This window comes from Haliotis asinina, chromosome 9 (genome assembly GCF_037392515.1).
Source record: "Haliotis asinina isolate JCU_RB_2024 chromosome 9, JCU_Hal_asi_v2, whole genome shotgun sequence".
NCBI classification, from domain to species: Eukaryota; Metazoa; Mollusca; class Gastropoda; order Lepetellida; family Haliotidae; genus Haliotis; species Haliotis asinina.
The window spans coordinates 62,617,745-62,645,340 of NC_090288.1; the positions used below are offsets into that span (position 1 = coordinate 62,617,745).

A 27,596-nucleotide genomic window follows, 5' to 3' on the forward strand; every position below is an offset into this window, starting at 1 on the left:
TTCCAATGTTAGTAGACCCAGGAGACCAAGACACACAACAGTCCTAGTTCACTTCGGAAGGCCTTGGATCGTTTTTATCACATGCCTGTAGGAGCGTTCAAGCATAAGAATCTCAGTTTGGCTGATAGAGTTCCACAGTTCACTGTCGAATAGGCACTTTGGTAGCGCTACTCTCTGGATCAGTTTCAGACAAACAGTAGGAGACACAAAGGATGGATTCAGCCCCTTCCTTGACATTATGTAAGCATAGGATCTAAGCTTAGTACATGCGTCTAGTGTTCTTTCCATTGAATTAAACCCGTAAGAGAGTATAATGCCGACATGTTTGACTTGATTAACTGCTGGTATGGACGCCCATATAAGGACAGTTCATCATCACCAACTTTAGATTTATTGCTAGCCCTAAATGTAACACCCTCCGTCTTACTGGGCGAGAATGTGAAGCGCCACACTACTGTAGTTTTCTGCAATTTTCAGATGGGAGCTGAGATTACTGGTACAAGAACTCACCAAAGCTACGTCATCGGTTTGTGTCGGACACCCTGTATTCAAATCCATGATCAGGGCACCCCTTTCCGATTCAGTGATATCGTCCAAGAGCTGATTGATATACAGCAAAAATAACCTAGCAGACAATATTCCACCCTGACGTACATCTTGTTGAAGAGTCATATCCTGTCATGCCATTGACTGAGTTGGTTACACGGTAACATTTACTGTGCTAAGTTCTGGATCTGTGTGGGTGTTTCTAAAACGTAACTATGTGATTATAAGCTATTTCAGTATCATGACGAATAATGTCTTGTGCGAAGATTGAAACGTCCCTGCTCGTGGATAGATAACCTGATTTTATGTACGCATCTCCAACTTTAAGTCTGACGTCCACCATTTATTTCCTTTCTGTGTCTTTAAAGCTGTAGGGCTATGTCTATTTACATGGTATAAATATATGGTCGAATGGCAGAATCATACCCTGAGACGACAATAATGAAGATTCGTCTCTTTTAACTGACTGTCCAATGTTGTATCAGTTTCCAATGACGAAATGTTTAAGGTACGATTCATATAGAAACTTATGCAGCGCTAACACATATGATTTACGGAGTGTTTTATGGCATTATACCGTTGGGTTAGAGTCGAACATACCATGCCGCGAGAAGGCAGTTGGGTAACAGTGACAAAACAATACAAGTAGCGGAATTCCCAGACCAAAGTCCATCAACAAAGATGATTTCTTTTATCTACCACGTGACACAGATGCGATCCTATGAGGATAAACAGTAATGTGAAGTCAAGTGCTGTTAAATGAAAACTTTCTTGTCAACAAATAACACACGTATGTAATATTTCATGGTCTTAGGAACCAACCTCGGAATTTGCAGGAACTTGGCGCTGGCTTGCAAGATCAATGGATCAGAATCCCCAACCACGTTTTCACAAGCATTAGGCAGTCGATGAGAAGACGGTGTTTGGCAGTGGTGAATGCGCGGGGCGGCCATACACAATGTTAAACTGAGAAAGTTCGAAGTTTTATTCTTGTGATTTGGCATTCTGCATACCCATGTTTTGGAACGGCGGTGTAGCCTAATGGAACTGATCGTGGTATTGTCAGTGTATTGAGTACACCACATAGATCTCAGCAATCAAATAATAACAATGTAACCATCTTAACATCTCTTGTTCTTTTATAGTGCCCTGAAGACAGAATGTGAAGTTTCTTTATTGACACAGTATTAACATCAAGGAACTAGTGATCGTTGGCTGTAGCGATATGCTTGTTAAGGTTCATTTTGTTATGACCTCCCCTTGTTCGTTGTGCTACGGGGTTCAAATAAAGAAGTGACATGTCGATCGCCTCTTGCCTCGTTACATCACTGCCTGCAACTCGGTGTGCGTCAGACCCTCCATTTTCGAGCAGAGGTTTGTTCGTAAAGTTAACTGGCAAATACGTACATGTCTTACGTGTGAAAACGACGTGAGTAAGAGACATTTAGAAATGAATGAATATTTCCTTCGGCTGTTTCAAATGAACATTTCAAATAGACATTTCACTGTATCAAGCAGACGCGACGTGCTTCGACCTAGACTTGCTCGGGCGTTTTGTAATATTTACACAAGCATGGCAGAGGGCGGTGAGCAACAGCAGCAACAACAGGTTACAGAACATAAATATTTGCCTTCTGCAATCCCTTTACCTCCAAAACTTGAACATAAAGGCAATGTTGCACAGAATTGGAGACGATTTAAAAGAAATTGGGACAATTATGTCATAGCTGCTAGACTGGTTGATGAGGACTCAAGTTTCAAGACAGCTACACTATTGAGTGCCAGAGGTAGTGATGCATTGGACATATATGACGAATTTCATTTTGATAATGAGCACGCCAAAGAAGATATAAATACAGTTTTAAGAAAGTTTGAAATCTACTGTGTAGGTGCCACAAATGAAACATATGAGAGATACTTGTTCAACAAGTGAGATCAGGAAAATGGAGAGACATTTGATCACTACATAGCAGTGTTGAGAACACTGGTTAAATCGTGCAATTATGGAGCCTTAGCTGACTCTTTGGTACTTGACAGAACTGTCATGGGTATTCTGGACAGTTGCTTGATTGGCATTTAGAAGTTGGTGGGTGACATGACAACAAATGGTATTGATTTACAACTTCTTTAATGTTTACAACACGACGTCTCTGGGCTACTTCTTGCCCCTTCATCGGGTGAATGACATGGTATGGTAATGAGCAAAATTATATAGTATGTACGGGAAGCCAGTAAGATAGTATTTGCAGATGAGATATACAGAGATCAAGAGGATTAACTGAAGTGTTGATATACAGGATGTACTGAGTGTTTATACAAGTAGAAGGATAAGATTTACTTGATGGGATGCTTGGAAGCCGGTTATGAGAACAATGACAGGAAAACACATGATGGGATAGAAGCCACTTATGTAAACAACATTAGGAAGAACACATGAAGACATGTCCAGCGATAGTGGAAAAAATAAGAGATACATGTTCATTGATGGCTATATTCTGTGTACCACGCGTTTGGTAGGAAGACACCCTGATCTCTGTTAATTTCCGGTTTGGAGAGGTGGATCCAGATGGCCTCCGTCAGTTTCCTTTTTCGCTAGTTGTTGATGTTGACGGCGAAAATTGCAGTGTCCTCACAATTTATGATGTGACCGGGATTTTTGATGACATGTTCTGTTAGTTCTGATTTAATATCCGAGTTTTTGACCGATACTTTGTGCTCTTTGATGCGAATACACAGGGGCCGGCCTGTTTCACCTATGTAGCTGCTGTCACATGAACATTTCACTGTGTATACACACCCTCTTGGGCTTGGGTTAGATGAATTGGCGTGGATGAAGGGGCAAGAAGTAGCCCAGAAACGTCGTGTTGTAAACATTAAAGAAGTTGTAAATCAATACCATTTGTTGTCATGTATTCTGGACAGTGCTAAGAGAAAGAGATTGTTGCAGTGTGAGGCACTTACTCTTGAAAAGTGTATTTCATTATGTAGAGCCTGTGAGAGTACAAACATTCAGATTCAAGAAAGTGGACAGGTTTCAGCTATCGCTAACAAACCTGCAAGGCCAGGTTCTGATTTGAATAAAGGAACTCTTAAGCAGTCAAATCAGAAGTTTGTAAACAATTGTCGTTTCTGTGGACAATCATATGACTATGACAGAATTATATGTCCAGCAACTACTGGAGCCACTTGCAATATCTGCATGAGAGAAAACCATTTTGATTTGAAGTGTAAAGAAAAGGTCAAACCAAAGTTTGGTAAATTCAAAAGGAAGAAGTCTAGAGTTAATCTCGTCAAAACAGACAAAAATGATGATTCAGATTATTCTGATGCCACATGTATGTTGCCTGTTGGTGATAATGGACAAGAAACAGAGAGTGACTTTCCCCAAAAAAACTTTTTGCAAGAATGCAGATTGATGGCAACACTGTCAAGCTCTTCAGTTGATAACAGTAAATTATGAGAACATATTGTCTGTGTGTATGTCTGACGATATACTTGAAGAGTATGCGGGTGTTTTCAACGGTGAAGGGAAACTCGAAGGAAGCTAGCACTTAGAGATTGACAAGACTGTTGAACCTGTTAAACTACCTTTAAGGAGAGTTCCCTTAGCTCTAAAACCCAAGTTAAAATCTGAACTCAAGCGACTTGAGGGTATGGGAATTATTGAACAGGTTCACGTCCCTACTGATTGGATTTCAGATATGGTTATTGTGACGAAACCAAGTGGGAAGATCAGAGTGTGTCTGGATCCCAAACCATTAAACAAAGCATTAAAGCGGAACCATTATCCAACACCAACTATAGATGACTTGTTACCAGACTTATCAGGAGTCAAAGTATTTACAGTTGTTGATGCTAAGCTTGGGTTTTGGCATGTCAATTCAGATGATGAGAGTATTATGTTGACTACGTTTGACACACCATGGGGTCGGAACCATTGGAAAAGAATGCCATTCGGGATAGCTCCAGCCCCAGAAGAATTTCAGAGATGTTTAGAATCTTCTTTGGAAGGTTTACAAGGTATACATGCCATACATGATGACATGTTGGTTTTCGGTGTTGGTGATACATTTGAAGAAGCACTTGATGACCATGATAGACAGTTGAAATCTCTTCTCAACAGATGTAGAGAGAAAGGGATAAAGTTGAACAAGGACAAAATCAAGCTGAGGAAAACTGGAGTTTCATATATGTGTCACATCATTTCAGATGAAGGTTTGAAAATCGATCCCTCGAAAGTGAAGGCAATTATCAAGATGCCAGATCCTGTAGACAAATCAGGCATTTAGAAGTGGAGGCAATTATCAAGATGCCAGATCCTGTAGACAAATCAGGCATTTAGAAGTGGAGGCAATTATCAAGATGCCAGATCCTGTAGACAAATCAGGCATTTAGAAGTGGAGGCAATTATCAAGATGCCAGATCCTGTAGACAAATCAGGCATTTAGAAGTGGAGGCAATTATCAAGATGCCAGATCCTGTAGACAAATCAGGCATTTAGAAGTGAAGGCAATTATCAAGATGCCAGATCCTGTAGACAAATCAGGCATTTAGAAGTGGAGGCAATTATCAAGATGCCAGATCCTGTAGACAAATCAGGCATTTAGAAGTGAAGGCAATTATCAAGATGCCAGATCCTGTAGACAAATCAGGCATTTAGAAGCTGTTGGGTATGACTAATTTTGTTCAAACTTTTGCCCCTCAGTTGTCTGAAGTTGCAGCTCCATTACGAAAACTGTTGAAAGTTGAATTCCGGTGGGTCCAGCAATGCATGGACAAGCTCTGAGTGAAGTGAAGAGTATCATATATTCACCTCCTGTGGTCAAGTACTTCTCTAGAAATCTTGAAACTGTTGTGCAGTGTGACGCATCTGAAAAGGGTTTAGGTGCTTGTTTAAGGCAGAATGGGCAACCCGCAGCTTATGCTTCTCGTGCTTTGACACAAACAGAAATGAGCTACGCACAAACTGAAAAGGAGTTGTTAGCCATAGTGTTTGGTCTCGAGAAGTTTGATATGTATGTTTATGGCCGTAGTGTCAGTGTTGAAACAGACCATAAGCCACTTGAGACTATTTTGAAAAAGTCTATTCTTAGTGCACCAAAACGTTTGCAGCGCATGATGCTGGGCTTGTAGAGGTACGACATTCATGTGGAGTACAAGAAGGGTACACAAATGTTCATGGCGGATACACTTAGCCGTGCATTTCTTACAAAGCCAGCCACATCAAATGGTCTTGAAAAATATGTTCAACATATCACTATGGTTGACTTTGTACCTGTATCATCCACAACTCTTGAGAAGATTTGATCTGCAACCAAGGTCGACCGTGATCTACAGGTGTTGGCCAGAATTATCAGAGATGGTTGGCCTGAAGACAATTCCACAGTACGTACCAGTACCTTTGCAAAGGTATTTCACATTGAGAGATGAGCTGTCTGTGCAAATTGACTTGATTTTCAAGGGTGAACGACTCGTTCCAATTTCAGTCAAATATGACATACTCGAGAGATTGCATGCTAGTCATGTTGGTATCCAGGGATCTTTGAGGAGAGCCAGAGAAGTTGTTTACTGGCCTAACATGAACAAAGACATTGCTGAGAACATTAGCAAGTGCGACACATGTAACTTGTTTGGTCAAAATCAAGCCCCTGAACCAGTCATGTAGTCATGTTGGTATCCAGGGATCTTTGAGGAGAGCCAGAGAAGTTGTTTACTGACCTAACATGAACAAAGACATTGCTGAGAACATTAGCAAGTGCGACACATGTAACTTGTTTGGTCAAAATCAAGCCCCTGAACCAGTCATGTAGTCATGTTGGTATCCAGGGATCTTTGAGGAGAGCCAGAGAAGTTGTTTACTGGCCTAACATGAACAAAGACATTGCTGAGAACATTAGCAAGTGTGACACATGTAACTTGTTTGGTCAAAATCAAGCCCCTGAACCAGTCATGTAGTCATGTTGGTATCCAGGAATCTTTGAGGAGAGCCAGAGAAGTTGTTTACTGACCTAACATGAACAAAGACATTGCTGAGAACATTAGCAAGTGTGACACATGTAACTTGTTTGGTCAAAATCAAGCCCCTGAACCAGTCATGTAGTCATGTTGGTATCCAGGAATCTTTGAGGAGAGCCAGAGAAGTTGTTTACTGACCTAACATGAACAAAGACATTGCTGAGAACATTAGCAAGTGTGACACATGTAACCTGTTTGGTCACAATCAAACCCCTGAACCACTTCATAGTCACCCAGTTCCTTCTAAACCCTTGAAGAAAGTTGGTTCAGATCTTTTCGAACTAGATAGAAGAGACTGTCATATGTGTTGACTATTACTATTGACAGACTTAATGATAAGACTGCAAGTGAAGTGATCTCAAAATCGAAACAGAATTTTGTCGCCATGGAATTCCAGGAGAACAAATGACACCGATTTCATCAAAAGCTTTTAGAACTTTTTCTGCAAGTTAAAAGTTCACTCATGTTACTAGCTCACCACATTTCCCACAGTCGAATGGGAAAGTCGAAAATGCTGTTAAAACAGCAAAGAATCTAATGAGGAAAGCAATTGAGTCAAAGTCAGATCCACATCTTGCTCTCCTTGACTGGAGAAATACACCATCTGAAAATATGGGAACTTCATCGGTGCAGAGACTGTTCGGTAGAAGGACTAGAACTCTTCTAACTTTAAATCAGAAACAGTTTACTCCAAAAATCTGCAAAAATGTGAAAAGAAAACTTCATCAGAAAAAGAAGAAGCAAGAATGTTATTTTAACAGAAAGGCTCAACCTCTTACACCTCTAGACAAGAGTGACAAACCTATTGGTAAAGATAAACATTCGAGAAAAGGTGAAGTCCAGGAGCATGTTAATGTCTGATCCTACAATGTGATGACGGAGGATGGTAACACTTACAGAAGGAACAGGAAACATATCCGTGGTCCAAGACCATTCCATTTCAACTTGCAAACTGACATTCCGAGTACATGTGCACCAAGTACGCCTGAAGTTCAGTCTGACTGTATATGAACCAAGTCAGTTAATGGGACATTAAATACTAGCAAACAAAAGGTGCAACCACAACCAAATCAGACTGAGAGGCAAACCAGAAGTGGGCGTATAATCAGAAATACCCTGAAACTGAGAGACTATATTACATCTTAATTTGTTGGATGCCATGTGAAGTTAAGTGTTTTTGTTTTTTGGGTTTTTTTGTTCAGCAAGTGATTAGTATCTGAACGTTTGAAGACTGAACATTTGAGTTCAGATATGAGTACAAGAGAACAAGAAGTATTGATATCTTGAGAGACTTTACTTTGTTCATTCTTCGATGCAGAAGGTCAAGGTTAACAGTCCAGGTTATGGTATTTTTTCCCCGTGGAGCTGGAAGCCTGATTATTTATACCGAAAACTTGGCAACCGTGTACGCTATTAAGAAAGGCACTTCACGCAATCCAGCAGCAATGAAGAATTTACGGCGTCGTTTATTTCTTGGGCTTTTCACTTAACTTCTAGACACATTCCGGGCGCGGGGAATACAGTGACAAAATCACTCGGCTCTACGTTAAAGACAATATGTCATGGTTACAAAATGTCATGAACTTGTTAAAACATTAGACTCTCAATTCTATGACGCTTTTGCGGGCCCAGTGGGAGCAGACCTACCTCAGTTAGACATCGACGTCATACAAGCAGGCGACCTGTGCATACGCCACAAGGAAAACCTGCTGTGCGATGATCCCATATTATCTCAGGTTCTGCCTATATTTCAGGCTTACACCACTTCCAGCTTCTACTCTGACCATAGCTCGATTACAGAGCCTTCCGAGCGCCCTCTCAAAGCTAACAGTATACCCGGATGCCTCAGCGTCGTCAGACTACTACATTTGGCTTAAACATATTTATTTCATGAAAAAGCAACGACAGAATTTTCATGAACTGGATTGGTTAACAAACTCAAGAGAACCTATGTGAAGAACTCTCCAGTGTACAATTATATATATAGATGGAACAGTATCATGATAAGAGAAAGATGATATCTAATGAAAATTGATGTTACAACATGTAGTCAAAAAATTAAAATCATGATGGTTTTATACATTTATGTCGTTTGCAGTCGGGCTTTATAGCACTAAGGCTTCTTATAATTGTAGGTTGTAGTATATGGTTTGCTCACCTAGTTTCAATTAAAAGTAGATGGACAAATCTGGGACATACAAAGAAATAATGACGTGCATCTTCAGTAAGGTGGCCACACTGACAATCTGCTCTCTCTGATATATGTCTATTGTATTTGTCGGCTTTGAGATAGCTACATCCCAAGTTGAACCTTAAGCGGCAGCGGAGGATTTGTCAGACTCTTGTACATATGTTTGGATCAAAATGAATAACTTTATCTCAGTGACTTCAGGCAGATTTGAATTCATTGACATCTGTAAGAGATTTAATATACTGAACATCATTGAAAACGCACCACCTGTAAATTTTGAAATAAGGCAATAGAATCTTTTGGAAATGGAAAATTAATGGTGGGAATTTTGATAATAACACACTAGATCGTAAATAACGCTCTACAGTAAAAAACGGATCGTTCGAACACATCATCGAACACATCACATGAAAACAACAAAATTCATGCACATCACACACGAAGGGCACAAATTGCATGCAGAAAGCATGCTGTTCAGGGGTATAAATGACCTTCGGCACAAAACCGTTCTCATTTTCGCAGTACTTTCGTAAGTAAAGTTTTTTCGCCATGCCAAGATTGTCACCAGAGGAACGAGAACAGGCCTTGGGTATGTTGCAGGTCGGCGCTTCAAGCAGAAACATTGCACGACGATTTGGGTGTCATCATTCGACCATTCTGAGGCTTGCTAACAGATACCAACAAACAGGAACCAGCAGGGACCGGCAACGCCCAGGTCAGGCACGTGTTACCACCCCTCGTCAAGATCGAGACATTGTACGGCGCCATATTCGGGATCGAACCTTGCCCGCTGCCAGAACCGCCAACGCTGTCCAGGGTCGACGTGGTTTGATCAGCGCTTCCACCGTCCGACGCCGTCTCCGTGCGGCAGGGTTACGTTGTCGACGCCCTTACGTTGGACCCATCCTGACTGACAGGCATCGCCGTGAACGCCGACAATGGGCTGAACAGCATCGTGTGTGGTTGTTACGACGTTGGCATGGTGTGGTGTTCTCCGACGATTCGCGTTTTCACTTGCGAAATGCTGACGGGCGTCTACGGGTATGGCGTCGACGGGGTGAACGTTATCATCAGGATTGTGTTGTGCAAACCGATCGGTGGGGTGGAGGCAGCATTATGGTGTGGGGAGGGATAGGTCATCACCACGGAACCGCTCTGATTGTTTGTCGTGGCAGAGTGAATGCCGTTTACTACCGTGACAACATTCTTCAGAACAACGTCGTTCCCTTCTTTCACCAGCATCAAGATCTGCACACATTTCAACATGACAATGCACGAGCCCACACTGCACGTGTTTCGATACAGTATCTGGCTAACAACAACATTCCTGTACTTCATTGGCCTGCATTGTCACCAGATTTGTCACCCATCGAACACTTGTGGGATTACATCGGCCAACGCCTCGCACGTCGTCCGCAGATCAACAACCTTGGGGAACTCGACAATGCCTTGCGGCAAGAGTGGAATGCAGTGCCTCAGGACTTTATTCAGAGACTTATCCGTTCAATGAGGAGACGTTGCACAGCTTGTGTTGCTGCTAACGGGGGTCATACACGCTACTGACTTTCCATTTTGACCCCATCTTTATTTCATTGTCAGCTGCATTAAATCTTCACTGTTTTGCTTGATTGTTTTTTGCTTCTTTTCTTTATCAAACATTGGTCTACACAAATATGTAAAATTTACATAGATTGCTCACTTCTGCTCTTAGAAATCCACAATTTTAGGGGTGGTGCGTTTTCAATGATGTTCAGTATATTTTGCGGTTAAGCGTGCCATAAACATACAGCGTCCGGTAGAAATGAATTGTTTTTTTAGAGCAGTGGGGCAAGCAATAGTCAATAGTGACGTGTTGCGTAACGGATAGGTACTGACTTGACAGACAAAGGGACGGACGAGTTCATTTGGATAGTGGGATAACCTGTTATGATACATTTTGAAAAAATGACTAGTATAGCTATTTTTCTTCTTTCGCAAAGTGAAACAGGGGATGTTTCAGTGTAGATTTTACCGTGACTGGTGCAGCGAACAGTTCCACATCTCGTACGTAACGCGTCTAGATGAAGCTTTTCCAAGGTTATTGCCAAAGATCGGAAGTATAAACGATCTATACATACGATTCAGGGTGTTTCTCGTTAATCGAAATTTAAGGCTTCTTACTGGTAAACACATATAAGATGATCCACGACCTGACAAATGACCCCAATTTGCATTCTTGGGAACGCGCCACAGAACGATCCACTTGAAACAAGAGGGAGACAGGTTGTCTGATAAATATCGAGAAGTTCATTTTCCCGTGCGTTTCACGCATGAATTGTTATAGCACACTCGATTTGGGAACAGGTGCAACCCCAGCGAATTGAATCAACACAATATACTGAGCAAATATGTTTAGGACCACCGATCCATTTCACGAAGCAAATAACATTTTCCTGGGCTTTTTTAAACAAAATTGTTCAATATCTAAAATGCTTATCAATGCCCCAATCATCTATTTGTCTTCGTCTTAACTAAAGGTTAGCGTGGAATATCAGTATCTTATGCCTGAAATTGTAGTCTTATCATTCGAAGGAATATGCGGTGTTTTAATGGGTAAAGTTGACTTTTCGTCTGCTAAATATTAAATAGATAATAACTACATATAGTTAATTGTGTTTCATTTAACTTTTTAATATGTTAAAAGTTATCTGTTACTGAATGGTGGTGGCTAAATCAGAGTAGCAAGGGGGAAATATTTTTATCCCGTAATTTTGTTCCTATTTCTCTGAACGGGCTGATTTTCGTCCATAATTCCGCTGGTGATCGACCGGGAAGACATGTCTTACATCAGTAGCGGTGTTGATTTCATGTCACGGTTAGCATGTATTGCACGTGCATAATCGTCAAGCTACCTGTAGCAGCCAAGTGTACTCGCCCAATTCGTTGTACCGCCTCTCTTGTCACAAATGCGTTTAGTGCGCAGGATCATCTAATATGTGTCTAGCAGTAAGTAGTTTATCATAGTGCTGACTCTCTTAAAGGTCACATGCAACGTAAAACACAACTTTGCAGATTCTGGTACCTTTCGGTATGCACTTGCCGAAACAAATCATGATAAAATTCAACCTATAAAGGCGATGAAAAAAAGCCCGCGAAATCGGAGTTCAAACGTTTCACTAAATTCCCCCCAGCGCTGGGGAAAAAAATGGTTTCAACAGCTGTGCTGCGCTGCGTCCATCACGCATGCGCAGTGAACAGGTTCGCGGAGCTTCAAACAGTATGCATGCCCAGCGTCTGAGGTCGTGAGCAGTAGTCTAATCTTGGTTGTGTACACAAACAAGTAAATAATCTACTCGTTACGTAAAAAAACTTGTTGATAGTGGTAAGCAGCTTCTGCCACAGAGAAAGATCAATGTCAGGTTTATTGACATCTACACGGCTATCTGCCTCTCTGCTAGACAACATGGAGTACACAGCTTCAATCATTGACCACGTGCAGTTTGAACTTAACACCTATCAGTCTATACGACATAAAGAAAATAAGTTGATTTATGACTCGTGCACCTGAGTCCCGTCTCTGCCACATTATGTAATTAGGCACGTGTGATACACATGACATGTTTTTATGTCTGTGGGCTGCAAACAAACTACATTCATTTTTTTCGGGTAACTAGATCTCACGGAAACTGGTGCAATCTCTTGTCAGTTTCAAGTCCTGCTATGTACTTGGACGAATGACAGATTCCAGCCACGCAGTAGTTTACCATCTCTACTGAGATGATTTTTGAGTGGATCGAGCGCAAATTCAGAGAACATGTGTTTACCAAACCCAACATCTCTATATACATTCTTCATGGATAACGACTTCCTCTAGCGCATATGACTATGACATACTGAAACGACGCATCAAGTACAATAAAAGAAGTTGTTATCCATAAAGAATCTGACTTTCTTGTGACTTGCCATACTTCTAAAATGCTCATCAAACAGATCATCTTTCTGTACACACAATGAGCCCTCATCGTATCAGCAAATGAACCGGCCAATCGGAAGCCGTCGTTACACTTGAGTGCGCCATCACCCGCTGTGACTGGGTTCGATCTCCCGAAGGCTTCTTTTCGGGGGAAGTAAGCCCAAGTACAAAATATTGCACTTTTGAATCGCGATTATACGCTTATAATTTTGTTGATTTGGGTTTTTTAAAGCAGCAGTGTATATAATATGTCATGAATAAGTGATAAATGTGTTTTAATTATGTTTGATTTATTTGTTACATGTGACCTTTAACGATATCGTTTATATGAATATCCCATGTACAATCGTTTTGAAGAGATATTATAAGTTGCTCACTGGTCGCGAGGGGGCCATGGGCTCATGCTCTGAGGCTAGGGGAACATAAACAAACCTCGAGGGTGCATGAACCCATGGACCCCGAGGGACCAGTGAACAACGTATTTATCTTACCGAACACCTGAATTTTAATTTTGAACCGTTTGAAGAACTTCTGCTGAGGTGAGGTGAGGCGAGGCGAACCACCATTTTGCAGACGACACAAGGTAAAAAGATTTAGAGTTATCTCCCTTACATCGATTTTCAATCGCAAAACATCGGTAATTTCCGTGATTGATGCATGATTCGATGTTATTCGAGATAAAAAAAAGTACTACCATGAAGCACTAGAAGAGTATCCGGAATTGCCAGTGGTGTACATAGAAAATAATACATAGCCTGTATGCGGGGTACATTGAAAATAATTGAATAGCGCTTAGCCAATCGGAAAGCGACATTCATGTGTGAAGTAAGATAAACTTAAATGTTTATGGCTCGAAGTTTCCTGTACTTGAACGTCGTTGAAACATAAGTTTGGGTGGTGATTTGATTTTGATCTCCTACTGAATAAGACTGTTGTAGTTTTTAAAGGCTTGAAATCGACTTTCCAGTTTTTTGCCCAGTTTAAGTAGATCATTATTCACATTAAGCGCTGCTACGTAAGGATCATCAATTATTACACAAACAGAAGTATCATCGGCAAATAGTCGTATATTACTGTCTGTTTTCAACAATGTCATTTAGGTAGACCAGAAACCGACGTGGTCCTAGAATTGAACCCTGCGGGACCACTACATCTCAATTTCGACTCAACCAACCCCCTCACAGCATGGACGGTAAGTTTGGATAAAAGCGGTGTCTCACACTTGTGAGAGTCTTCACTGCTAACTGGTAAACAAAATATATCTCATGATCGCCAATTGTGTATTGGTGATGTTAATGATGTTACAGTATATGTGACCATCCGACATTTGAAAGACCATTTAGTTGGCGGACAGAGGGTCTTACAACTGCCACTGACCAGTCTGAATAGTTCTTCGTGCCCCGTCATAGCGCTCAGGTTACTACAGGAGATCGAGGGCCTTGATTTTCGAAGCTCGCATAGCGCTAAGATAAGAAATTAATGTTAACATATGACACTTACGTGCCATCCAAAATCTAGCCCTGAAGGAGGTACCGCCTGCAAATCTTTCATGTGTGGTGGTAAGATCACTGGTCTAGCCTATACCTCCTTTATCGCAGCACTAAAGACAGTGAAAATGTCGCCGTGAAACATGAATTCACTTGAATAATAATTTGTCCGAGTTAGGTAAAAATTTATCCGACATTGTCTGAGTTCAGCATGAATATGCCTGAATATTCCTCACAACAGCATATACACACATGAACAAATCTCACTGGAGCACGACTTCACCTGAATATACCTCACAGCAGCATATACACACGTGAATATATCTCACTGGAGCGCGACTTCGCCTGAATATAACTCATTGCAGCGGAACTTCACCTGAATATATCTCACTTGAGCAGGACTTCACCTGAATATATCTCACTGGAGCACGATTTCACCTGAACATATCTCACTGAATATACCATATACACACACGAATATATCTCACTGGAGCACGATTTCACCTGAACATATCTCACTGAATATACCATATACACACACGAATATATCTCACTGGAGCACGATTTCACATGAACATATCTCACTGGAGCGGAACTTCACCTGAATATATCTCACTTGAGCAGGACTTCACCTGAATATATCTCACTGCCTCACGGATTCTTGTGTACATGTGGTATTTTCTTATCTCGCATAAATGTTTTCTGACTGGTTGAGCACTCTGTTCTATTATTTTCAATGTACCTCTTTATCTCGAATAACATTGAATCACTTATGATCTACGGAAATTACCGATGTTTTGCGAATGCAAATCGATGGAAGGGAGATAATTCGATATTGGTTTTTCTGATGGCGTCGTCTGCAAAATCTCGCGACTAACGGAGTTGCCTCGCATTCCAATGAAGAAACTTTGGCAACCCGTTCAAATGTAGTCCCTGTGAATACTAAGAAGGGGAATTACACTTTACTAATACCTGCAGAAAAAAACCCCAGGAAGATGCAAAATTCGAATCCTTTGATTCACATAGTTTGGCATGGATCCGATGCTAGTGCTTTTAACAGTTAAAAATATACATTAAGGTGTTCGGTAAGATAAATACGTTGTTCACTGGTTCCCCCAGGTCCATGGGACAAAATGACAGGAACAAACACCGAGGGTATATCAAACCAAGTCCCTCTCGCGACCTGTGAACAACTTATAACACATACCACACACACACACACACACACACACACACTCACACACACACTCACACACACTCACACAAACACAAACACAAACACAAACACAAACACAAACACAAACACAAACACAAACACAAACAAACAAACACAACACACACACACACACACACACACACACACACACACACGTGCACACATATGTATCCTGAACTAGAACTCGTGGAAGCAGGATGTATACATACCTTGGTTCAAGAGTGCGACTTCACAAACAGCAAATTCGTTACCCCTCCTGTCGCTGTATTACATGTATTACATATAGACAGATGTGTTATAACACACGAAAATGTCTCAATGCAGTATGGATTCATGTGTTGATAATCCTTGTGTAAAGTAATTTTCCTGCCAAATAACGTTAGTTTGTAATGCCGCTCTCAGTCAATGCACGTAGATTTGTTGAATGTAGCAGTTAATCATTTATAGGTGTATAGATTTACATGTTGATGTTACACATAAATGATGCTGACAGCGTTTACTGGCAGCCTAAACAGAGCTTCGTATAGTGCACATGCCATTGCCATGTAAGTCAGTTCAACACACTAGTCTCTCAATGAGATGTCGATCTTATATCCGGAACTCTTAACCAGGGCGTAGACAACTGTCTGTGACGTAAGTACGTACTACCACTTTTACACAAAACGATCTTGTGTCTATGTATTTATGATTGAGCTGTATCCTTACATCAGATAGATTCTCATGTCTCGTGCGAGGTGGGCGTCCTTGTAACATTAGCACAAAGTGTTTTACAATGCGAGGTGGGCGTCCTTGGGTGAGTGAGTGAGTGAGTTTAGTTTTACGTCGCACTTAGCAATATTCCAGCTATATGGCGACGGTCTGTAAATAATCGAGTCTGGACCAGACAATCCAGTGATCAACAACATGAGCATCGATCTGCGCAATTGGGATCCGATGACAGGTGTCAACCAAGTAAGCGAGCCTGACCACCCGATCCCGTTAGTCGCCTCTTACGACAAGCATAGTCACCTTTTATGGCAAGCATGGGTTGCTGAAGGCCTATTCTACCCCGGGACCTTCACGGGTCCCGTCCTTGGGAAGATATTGTTAAGTTAATACTATGACCGACAAGCTCATCCTTTGCTGTGATTTTGTTAGCAATGCCTATAGAAATACACACAATAAGACGTTCCTAACCAGTGTTTCCACAATCATGGTGTCTGAAATCATGAGCGGTGGGGTAGCCTATTTATAGCGTTGACTCCTCACGCCGAAGGCCCGGGTTCGATTCCCAACATCCCAAAATCCGACCTCTCCATCCCTGCATGCTGTCTGAGGTATTCCGTGACAATATTAATCCTGGCGCTGTGACTAGAGTTGTGGAGCAGTGAATAGGGTCAACCATAAACGCCAAATGTTACCTACAAGTACCAACAACAGATCACATTCAATTTTGAACGCACCAGGGATGAGACCAGACGACTTCCTGATGATTAGTAAGTGTATCTTACCATTTCGTAAGAATGTTTCATAAGTATACCCATGTCACAATAACATAGGATGCTAATGACACCTGAATCAGTTCAGGTGTTCCTGTTTTCGCAAATCTCTGCTCTTTTATTGTCTGTTTGAGTCTCCTACGTTTCAAACACAGGAACCCGATATCGCACTGTAGGTTAAACATAGACCATAGATATACACTCATGTCATATATATTATTAGAGTAAAGGAGCAGCAGCTGGATTGTCATATTGGATATTGCCATATTGGATTGTCGTGCAGACATCGACTCGTTCCGATTTCAAGCTGAAATGTACGCTAAGAATTCGGTCACATTCAAAACTATGCACACGTACCTCTCAATTATACATGTCCCCACATATCCTGCCTGATTTCGACGACATAACACGTATTTTATTAACTTTAATACGTCCTCAAACTCGAAAATCAAACCAAAACACCTCTGGGGTGAACGTTATCCCGCACTCGCAGCCTTTCAAGCAATCTCATTGGTCCGCTGAACGTAAGTATTTTTCCAGAACAAATTCATTACATTAGCGCGAAATTTAAAAATCGTTTTTGTTTTTTTTCGTTGAAACCTGATCGGGTGTGAAATTCATAGCTCATCCAAAACTTTTCACTCTCAAACCATGCCGTCTTGTTTACCGATACTATAAATACTTCGGTTCAGCGATCAGGCGAGAGGCTACGAGTGTGGGATAACGTTGTTTGAAATGGACTGTCATCTACAGGAATGAAAAAGAAATATATGAAGATTCTGAAGTAAAGTTTGAAGAACCTATAATAACTCAAGATTGTTGCCAAAAAGGCTGGACAAGCCCTCCAAACTATCTAAGTATAGCTTACACCCAAACAAATGGCTTGATATGCGTCTGGCCTGTGATTGGAGTTCCGCTATGTCTGTTCGCGGGTCTGTTCGTGATATGCAGTCTCGTTCACGGAACTGCGATATTCATCGGTCTCTTTCAGACCGAGAGCGGCTGACAAGTTAGCAGTTCACCATGGCTGGTGCATTGGGGATTATGTACGTATGGCTTCTACCCCTAGTAGTCTCACAGAACGTGAGCCTCAATGGTAATTGTTCAAGCAAAGAGGAACCCTTGGTTGTTAAAGGAGTTCAGGTGAGTAAACGTACACGTTCTATACTCGAGCCGGGTTCGAACCGAGAAATAAAGCCCGGCGATATTGGCTCACTGTCACCTTCAAACATAAGTTGTATCTCATGCTCTCAAATGCATGTTGTTCTTTTTGTTAGTTCAATTAAATACACAGCCTGATACCGAGAGCAACAGTACACCACTGTGACAGCAGTAGTGTTCTACATATCTATCTATTCTACTCTAAACGCCTCTCAAAGAAGCTATTCTATTCTTATTGGTCCATATTAGACTGAGTGTAATGGCTATCATACTTTACGGGCCATTTTGCAGAATAGATGTTATAAAGTGGATATTATTTGAGTGCCCGTGTCATACTATATTTATGACTTGAATGTTAAAATGTTTGTATTTCCCGAGCGACAGCGAGAGATATACCTATGTTTAGGCACGAGCATAATATGATATATAATATAATTCTGTTTGTTACTGAAGTCGTCGAATTAAGGAAAATAAACCGAAATATACTTTCCGACATAGGTTGGCTATCCGCCGTCGCCGCATGTAGAACGCAACGTCGTGGTTCTGTGTACCCTGACGTAATAGCATTGTGTTTGACAAAGTGTTATATTAATTTTTCTGCCGTGAGGCATAGTCTGAACGATATGATCGCCTATATTTTCTCTCCCGTAGGCAACAACACATACTATGATAAGTACAAATACTGACGTGTAGACTGGCTGAATGAAACCGGTTTGTTTGAATGCTTAAGATGTCGTTATATTCCGTCCCATGGTCGTATTACATACCATTTCAAATTCATATCTTGCGAGATGATCTGTGTTCCAGACTCCCCGTCTTCATTTAAACGGTATCACTTCCTTCTATTGACATGCATAAAGGGTTTCTGGTCAGTATTTCCTGTAATGACGATGTCTGTAACGTTCGTAAGATCCTACAAGCTTGATCTGTGTCAGCGTTAACAATGGCGCAGGTCAGTGAATACTACATGCTGAACGTTGATTCAGGTACACTGAACGCTTGACTTGTTCGTGTAATCGCTAAAACACAAACAAACGAAATAACTGAGAGTAGAGTGAAATACTGTTACTTTGAGGTTGGTGGCTGTTTCCGTTACCACCTTAGTCATCCTCACGCACGTTCAGGAAGGAGCCCACTCAGGTCCGCTTCAAGGGGTGGCGCCTGTGTTATGCAATATGTCATGGGCGGATCCAGGAATTTTGAAAGAGGGTGGTGTGATGTTGTGTGTATTTGTAGAGGAGGAGGAAGCCAAAGCACCCCCACCCAACCCCCTCTGGATCCGCCCATGAATATTATCTTCTCCCGACGAGTGTAACTGTGAACATCTGGAGATCAGCTCTTCTGCTAATGACACTGTCAGTGTTATCTTGACTAAATACATAAAAAAATAGATCTCCGTTGATAGGTTACCTTTGCCTGCCCTTGGTGAGATAACATTACAAACAGCCCTTTGTGTTTTAAAAATGCTTTGGATGAAGGGATTGTAGGATACGTTTTGTACTGTACTGTAATAGAATGAGAGCAGGGTAGGGTGGTGATGTGGGGGAATAGCGTTAAGGAATGTTTCCACTCCTTCAGGATGTGTAGGTCGATATGCGATCTGTCCCGGAAAGCATTCTTGTTACGCGCATGATAATGCCGTTTTGAATTAGATCGTCGAATGTGTCTCCTAAGTCTGAAAAGCAATATCCCCGAACACTGGCTGTGAGTTTACCACGTGTCATTCATGACACATACTGAGGTGTTTTGTGTGACCCCGTCACTTGCTTCAGCCTCGCACCTGAAGCTATGGGCTTTATGAATTGCTTCAATATAACGGTGCAGGTTTGTGGTAATAGGAGAAATCACATGTACTTATTCTGATATTATAGTGGCAGATACAGGAATGTACTGATACTATCATGTACAGTCGAACCCCGTTTATCCGGACGCTTTGGGTTCACTCGAAAATCGTCCTGATAGCGAGACTTCCGGTTAACTGGATCAAACAAGCAAAATGTGAACATTAAATAAAAGCAAAAGAAAATCATGTACGTACATCAATAAATGAACAGTCAATAGTAATAACAGCGAATCATCATAACATATAAGTATACCGGAAGGCGGAACGCAGATTACCATTTGTCACGTTGTCTCGTACGTAATCATATAGCATGTGGAGCTTCAGGTGGTAAGTTAGATGAAAAACGTAAATCGATGAAAAAACTCTCCATTTTGCCAATTGCATATTCTTTTTTTAAAAAATTAAATGCCCTAAAACATATGACATGAATGTACTGGCAGATACAGGGGTGTACTAATATTATCTTGTGCTGGGAGGGTTAATAATGAGGCAGATATAGGGGTGTACTAATACTATCTTGTGCTGGGAGGGTTAATAATGAGGCAGATATACGGGTGTACTAATACTATCTAGTGCTGGGAGGGTTAATAATGAGGCAGATACAGGGGTGTACTAATACTATCTTGTGCTGGGAGGGTTAATAATGAGGCAGATACAGGGGTGTACTAATACTATCTTGTGCTGGGAGGGTTAATAATGAGGCAGATATAGGGGTGTACCAATACTATATTGTGTTGGGAGGGTTAAAAATGAGGCAGATATAGGTGAGTACTAATACTATCTTGTGCTGGGAGGGTTAATAATGAGGCAGATACAGGGGTGTACTAATACTATCTTGTGCTGGGAGGGTTAATAGTGAGGCAGATACAGGGGTGTACTAATACTTAAGTGGTAGATACAGGATGCACTGATACTATCGTGTATTTATAGGTTGAATATACTGGCAGATTTGCGGTGTGCTAATAATATCTTGCATTGGAAGGGTTAGTAGAGAGGCAGATAGAAGGGCGTAGTGATACTGTAGTGGTACATACAGGGTGCACTGATACTATCTTGTATTTTTAGGGTGAACATACTGGCAGATTCGGGGTGTACCAATGCTATATTGTATTGTGTGGGTTAACATACTGGTAGATTCGGGGTGTACTGATACTATCGTGTACTGATAGCGTTAATATGTAGGCGTTAGGATTCGGGGTGTTCTAATGCTATCGTGTATTGGAAGAGTTACTACAGAGGCAGATACAGGGGTGTACTGATACTACTACTAATAATAAGAGTACTTAAATGGCGCCTCATCCACATCACTAAGGAACATGCTCTAGGCGCATAATACACTGAACATCATTATAATTACCCGGATAACCCAAGCTGCCTGTTAGGCGCTAGAAGGTTATAGTAACGTGATTTTATCTCACCGGGTACCCATTGCTTTTAACAGACTCACTTGCCTAAGCTGAGACCACCTGTGTCACATGTGCTTTGTTGTGGGGCCTAGAAACTCTCTGGAGTGAAACTACCAAACACGGCCACTCATTCAAGGACTGCCCGAGCTCGACGGTGCTTAACTACAACTGATTTGTGACCTGAGCACTACGCACAGGACCTCTCGCTAACATATCACGTATCGTTAGAGTTAACATATACATAACACTGATATCGATACTATCATAGTTCGATAGTGTAAATGTAAGAGAGATGTACTGATAGCTACATTGTTGTAATCAAAGTGAACAAACCGCATGTGACTCTAGTAAATGTGACCGACGTAACGGTTCACCAGGTGGTTGCTGCAGCGATTGACCTAGCCGATTGTGTGTTTTCTGAGCGAAAGTCGGTTAATTACTGGACATAGCTGAATCGTAAATGTATAATTATGTCTTTCGGTGTAAAACCAAACTCGCATATGGATGTAGAAGGCGCGAAAAGAAGCAGTGAAGGACAAGGCAAGTTTGAATATCCTAACTGTTCACGTAACCTTTAAACAAAGGACCTGTTCAACATCGATTCTAGTAAATTATTGCATATATGTATCTATTTGACATCTAGGAGAGTTACACCCGTTTTGGTGTGAGAAAGTACGAAAGCCTAATGCTGCCACTTTTGTAGCACAAAATATTTTTTCAAAGACAATTCTCGTTACTTCAATTATTTACTCGTTGCTTCGAGTATTTTCTCGTTATTTCAATAATTTTCTCGTAACTTCGAGTATTTTCTCGTTATTTCAAATATTTTTTCGTTGCTTCGATTAATTTCTCGTTACTTCGAGAATTTTCTCATTACTTCAAGTTTCTTTCAAAAACTTGAAATTTCGAGTATTTTCTCGTTATTTCAATGTTTTTTCGTTGCTTCGATTAATTTCTCGTTACTTCGAGAATTTTCTCGTTGCTTCAAGTTTCAGTCAAAAACTTGAAATTTCGAATATTTTCTCGTTGCTTCAAGTTTCTTTCAAAAACTTGAAATTTCGAGTATTTTCTCGTTGCTTCAAGTTTCAGTCAAAAACTTGAAATTTCGAGTATTTTCTCGTTGCTTCAAGTTTCAGTCAAAAACTTGAAATTTCGAGTATTTTCTCGTTGCTTCAAGTTTCAGTCAAAAACTTGAAATTTCGAGTATTTTCTCGTTGCTTCAAGTTTCAGTCAAAAACTTGAAATTTCGAGTATTTTCTCGTTGCTTCAAGTTTCTTTCAAAAACTTGAAATTTCAAATATTTACTCGTTGCTTCAAGTTTCTTCTAAAAACTTGAAATTTCGAGTATTTTCTCGTTGCTTCAAGTTTCTTTCAAAAACTTGAAATTTCAAATATTTACTCGTTGCTTCAAGTTTCTTCTAAAAACTTGAAATTTCGAGTATTTTCTTGTTGCTTCAAGTTTCAGTCAAAAACTTGAAATTTCGAATATTTTTTCGTTACTTCAAGTTTCTTTCAAAAACTTGAAATTTCGAATATTTACTCGTTGCTTCGATTCCTTTTTCTTAATTTCTAAGTTTAATGGAGGTAGCATGTATATTTTAGATCTGCCCCGAGCAAGATGACATCCTCATAGTCACAGCCTAAGTCACATGTCCATGGATATAGCAAAAAAATAAAATTCATATCTGAGTATAACCATCAAATGGCACATCTATGGATCATGCTTGGTACGTGTGCCAAATTTCATGAAGCTAGCATGTATAGTTTAAGGAAATCTTCTCCGAACGACATGACACCCTCATATCCACAGCCTAAGTCACATTTGGGAGGAAACTGCAAAAGGTTCATATCTGGGTTTAAACCCCAAATGGCAAACCTATCTATCATGCTTGATACGTGTTCCTAGTCTGATGAAGTTATCATGAATAGTTTAGGAAATATGCTTGGGACGGTATCGACCCCCCAAAGGACAGACCACTTAAAACAACACATTTTATAGTTGGTTGCACAAGGCTTAATTAAGCTGTGTCGTTGAAAATTGTGGTATGTGTCCTGATGAAAAAGACAACATTAGGTTTAGAAATGGTTATACGACCTCTGGCCATATGAAACTTTAAGTGTTATTGAAATTGTTCATTAAATATTTTCAAGAAAACTGCTTCGCCACATGTTGTATGTGGAGACTGGAAGCAAACCAATTCGTACTGATATTCATACCAAAATGGTATGCGTTTTGATCAAATTGACTTCAGTCAAATCCTCAAAGTTATCGAATATATGGTATCATTTCACAGTTAAGTCTTATTTGCGGTTCACTCCAAAATGACAGACCTCCTGTAAGATAAATTCAGTTAGTACACTAGTTAGCTCAGCCATGCTCTCCACCCCTATTCCATTAATGAGTTCACTTGGAGTCAGTACATAGTATACAGTCTGTTCAATCTTGGAATTCAAGCAATACTCAATCATCAAAAGGATTTCATTTCACAATGTATGAACTTGAAGTTATTCCAGAACCTTATTTTAAATTAACCTTACAAAGTAGAATTTCACTGAGAAAATTTAGGACAACAAATCATAGGTTACTAATGGAAACAGGGCGCTGTCTGAATGGTTTGAAAGAAAGCCGACTTTGTAATCTTTGTAAACAAGCCATATGTGACGAATTCCATGTTTTACTAATATGCCCACCACTTGTCGAACAACAACGAGTATCATTTCCAACAAAATATTTCAGTGTGAATCCCTCTACCTGTACATGTATTTTTCTCATGAAATGTGATTATCAACCACTCACTCTCAAATTATCCAAATATATGACACACTATGCCTTTTCAAATGATATCAAATTCTGTTTGTTCTTCTACCAGTCACTACAGAGTATAGTAACAACACATTTCCATCTTTCTTAATTTACTTGTAATTAGAGTGAAAAGTAGTCGAGAACTGAGTTGCTTGAGAAGCTGAGAATGTTCTCAAGCACTTTTAATATAAAAAGTCTTAATATAAAAATCATAATTCATTACATGAATTAAAACAAAGTATAGTTTCCATATCTGGGCACATGTTATTATTATCAGCTTAATTAAGCCTTATGCAAACAACCCTAAAGTGTGTTGTTTTAAGCGGTCTGTCTTTTGTGAGGTCTGCTTTATGGGAAGATACCGCGGTTGCAAGGGTGCGCATAATCCCTATTGAACTGAAAGTTAGTTTTATGACCACTGAAACTCGGGTGGTGTAGGGTGTAGATTGTAGGGTGTGTGTGACTGAGGATGTCATCTTGATCGGGGTAGATCTCCTAAAATATACATGCTAGCTTCATCAAACTTAGAAATTAAGGACAATAAAATCGAAGCAACGAGAAAATATTCGAAATTTCAAGTTTTTGACTGAAACTTGAAGCAACGAGAAAATACTCGAAATTTCAAGTTTTTAAAAGAAACTTGAAGCAACGAGAAAATACTCGAAATTTCAAGTTTTTAAAAGAAACTTGAAGCAACGAGAAAATACTCGAAATTTCAAGTTTTTAGAAGAAACTTGAAGCAACGAGTAAATATTCGAAATTTCAAGTTTTTGACTGAAACTTGAAGCAACGAGAAAATACTCGAAATTTCAAGTTTTTGACTGAAACTTGAAGCAACGAGAAAATACTCGAAATTTCAAGTTTTTGACTGAAACTTGAAGCAACGAGAAAATACTCGAAATTTCACGTTTTTGACTGAAACTTGAAGTAACGAGAAAATACTCGAAATTTCAAGTTTTTGACTGAAAATTCTGGAAGTAACGAGAAATTAATCGAAGCAATGAAAAAAATATTTGAAATAACGAGAAAATACTCGAAGTTACGAGAAAATTATTGAAATAACGAAAAAATACTCGAAGCAACGAGTAAATATACACCTGGAAATTAATCAAGCAACACCCCAATTTTTTCTATTGGAGCAACTTTGAAGTGTTCTGACAATCAAAATATGCCGGGTTGATATAGTTTGACACTTTTTTATTCAACAGACGATCTCTGACAAACAACTTAAAGGGAAAAAGTATCAAGACTTTGCTTTATTGCAACGAAATCCAAATTCTTAAAACTGTCTTAAATTCATGAAAAAATGGACACAATTTACTATTCATCCACAGACGTTGTTGTCAGGTGTATTAACACAAATGTCACATGGAAAGAAAGAACAGTCATCTGAGAGTCTGCACACCGACTTTCATCAATATCTAGTGTGTCCTCCCTGCGCACGCACCACCGATTCCAGACGCCTCCTCATTCCTTGGATGAGTCTCCGGATCTGATTCTGGGGGATCCTGTTCCACTCCTCATGCAGGGCAGCCGTCAATTCGTTGAGATTATGGACTGGTGGGTCTCTCTGCCTCACACGACGGCCAATAAAGTCCCACAAATGTTCAATGGGGTTGAGGTCAGGGCTCATGGCAGGCCATGGAATTCTGTCAATTGCATTTTGCCGCAAAAAATCATTTACAGCATGCGCCCTGTGAGGTCTAGCATTGTCGTCCATAAATATGGGTCTCGTTGCCAGAGGATGGTTCTCAAAATGAGGTACCACAGCCCTGTCAAGAACCTCCTGTTGGTAACGAACACCGTTAAGGTTGCCACGGATGGTAATGATATCCAACTTGCAGTTCATGGAAATGCACCCCCATACCATAACGGAACCTCCCCCAAAGGCCACAGTCTCCTGGATGTTCCGTGGAGCCATTGCTGTGTTCCTCTGCCTCCAGACCCGAGTACGACCGTCCACCATGTGCAGCAAGAACCGGCTCTCATCTGAGAAATGGACCTTCCTCCAAGAGGCAATGTTCCAGTGCAAACGGTCATTACACCAGGCCAGTCGGGCTGCCTTATGGGCTGGAGACAGTCTGGGTCGCTTGATTGGCCTCCTTGCCCGGTATCCTGCAGCTTTCAGACGATTCCGAACAGTCCTGTTCGAGATGGGTCTCCCTGGAAGCCACTCCTGTCTCAACCGAGAGCTCGAGTCGAAGGACCTGCGCCGTACAAGTCTCAGTAAAGCTCTGTCCTCCCGGACTGTGGTCTTCCTGGGTCTTCCTGGTCTAGGCAGGTCTTTAACTTCATTAGTGGCCCGGTATTTTTTCAAAAGTTTTGAAATTATGGAATGATGTCGTCCGATTTGAGTCCCGATTTGTCTTAGAGACATACCAGCATTCCTCATGCCGATTATTTGCCAACGAGTGGCCTCTGATAATTTCCTACGTGCCATGACATTGAAATGAATGAAAAACCGAATGCAATCGACAACCTGCGCTTGTAAACACCCCAGGGAAAAAGTGCATTTTTCGAAAGTTGAGGTTAAAGCAATGCACGTGCGCTGTGCAAGCTTCACGCGCGTCATATCAACCCATGAAAAGCTCATGCTGTATGTCAATACATCAAAATTGAATAATCAATCATCAAAATTACTTCGTTAAACTTTGTTAAGTTTTTATGTGTCTTTGAATTTGGTGTTGCTTAATTAATTTCCATATGTATATTTGAAGTAACGAGAACTGTCTTTGAAAAAATATTTTGTGCTACAAAAGTGGCAGCACTAGGCTTTCGTAAGAAAGGGTGTCACAAACTCATTTTCCCAAAAAGTGTTTATGAATGTGTAGCAGGGCGTGGAGTCATCCCACAGATGACATCCTTACCTTGTCAGCTTGCTGACGGGGGTAACCTCTTTGGTCATGTGGACAAGGCGTCCGACCTCGGATCGGAGGGTCCGTCGTTCGAATCCCAGCACGGGACTCGGAAATTTCGTGGCCGCTACATTGGCGCCCAACGTGGGGCTGAGCACGTTCATATCATATTTGAACAAAATAAGCCTCAGTACCCAAATATGCGGCCCGGGACGTGCCTTCTGTTGACGGGGGAGTATGTAGCAGGGCGTGTAGTCATCCCACAGATGACATCCTTGCCTTGTCAGCTTGCTGACGGGGTTAACCTCTTTGGTCATGTGGACAAGGCGTCCGACTTCGGATCGGAAGGTCCGTCGTTCGAATCCCAGCACGGGACTCGGAAATTTTGTGGCCGCTACAAATGCATATATAGTATTGTTATGAGTATGTAGTGAGAATAGCTTATATATGTTATACTATACATATATCTGTAAATATATTTATAAAATCTGAAGTTAATCTAAAATACTTTAACTACCTGTTCACCATGAAGCTAAGAAGCTCTGCTTACCACTGACCACTTTCCATTGTATGTAAGTAAACTGGGGTAAGGAAAATACAATAGGATTATGTAACTACAGCTTGGGTTGACTTGGTTAAGCAG

At 40.8% G+C, this 27,596-nt stretch overlaps 2 protein-coding genes across 2 annotated transcripts in view; one reads left to right on the top strand and one right to left on the bottom strand.

Annotated features, from left to right (window-relative positions):
• LOC137296089 (protein rolling stone-like) overlaps positions 1-27,596 on the bottom strand; it is a 355,451-nt gene that overhangs the window by 30,702 nt on the left and 297,153 nt on the right. The window lies entirely within an intron of this gene.
• The window catches only part of LOC137296474 (uncharacterized), a 78,931-nt gene that overhangs the window by 1,865 nt on the left and 49,470 nt on the right, over positions 1-27,596 (top strand). The window contains exon 3 of the mRNA XM_067828263.1: positions 478-526. Coding sequence (XP_067684364.1) covers positions 478-526 — 49 coding nt within the window. The remainder of the gene's footprint in view (positions 1-477; positions 527-27,596) is intronic.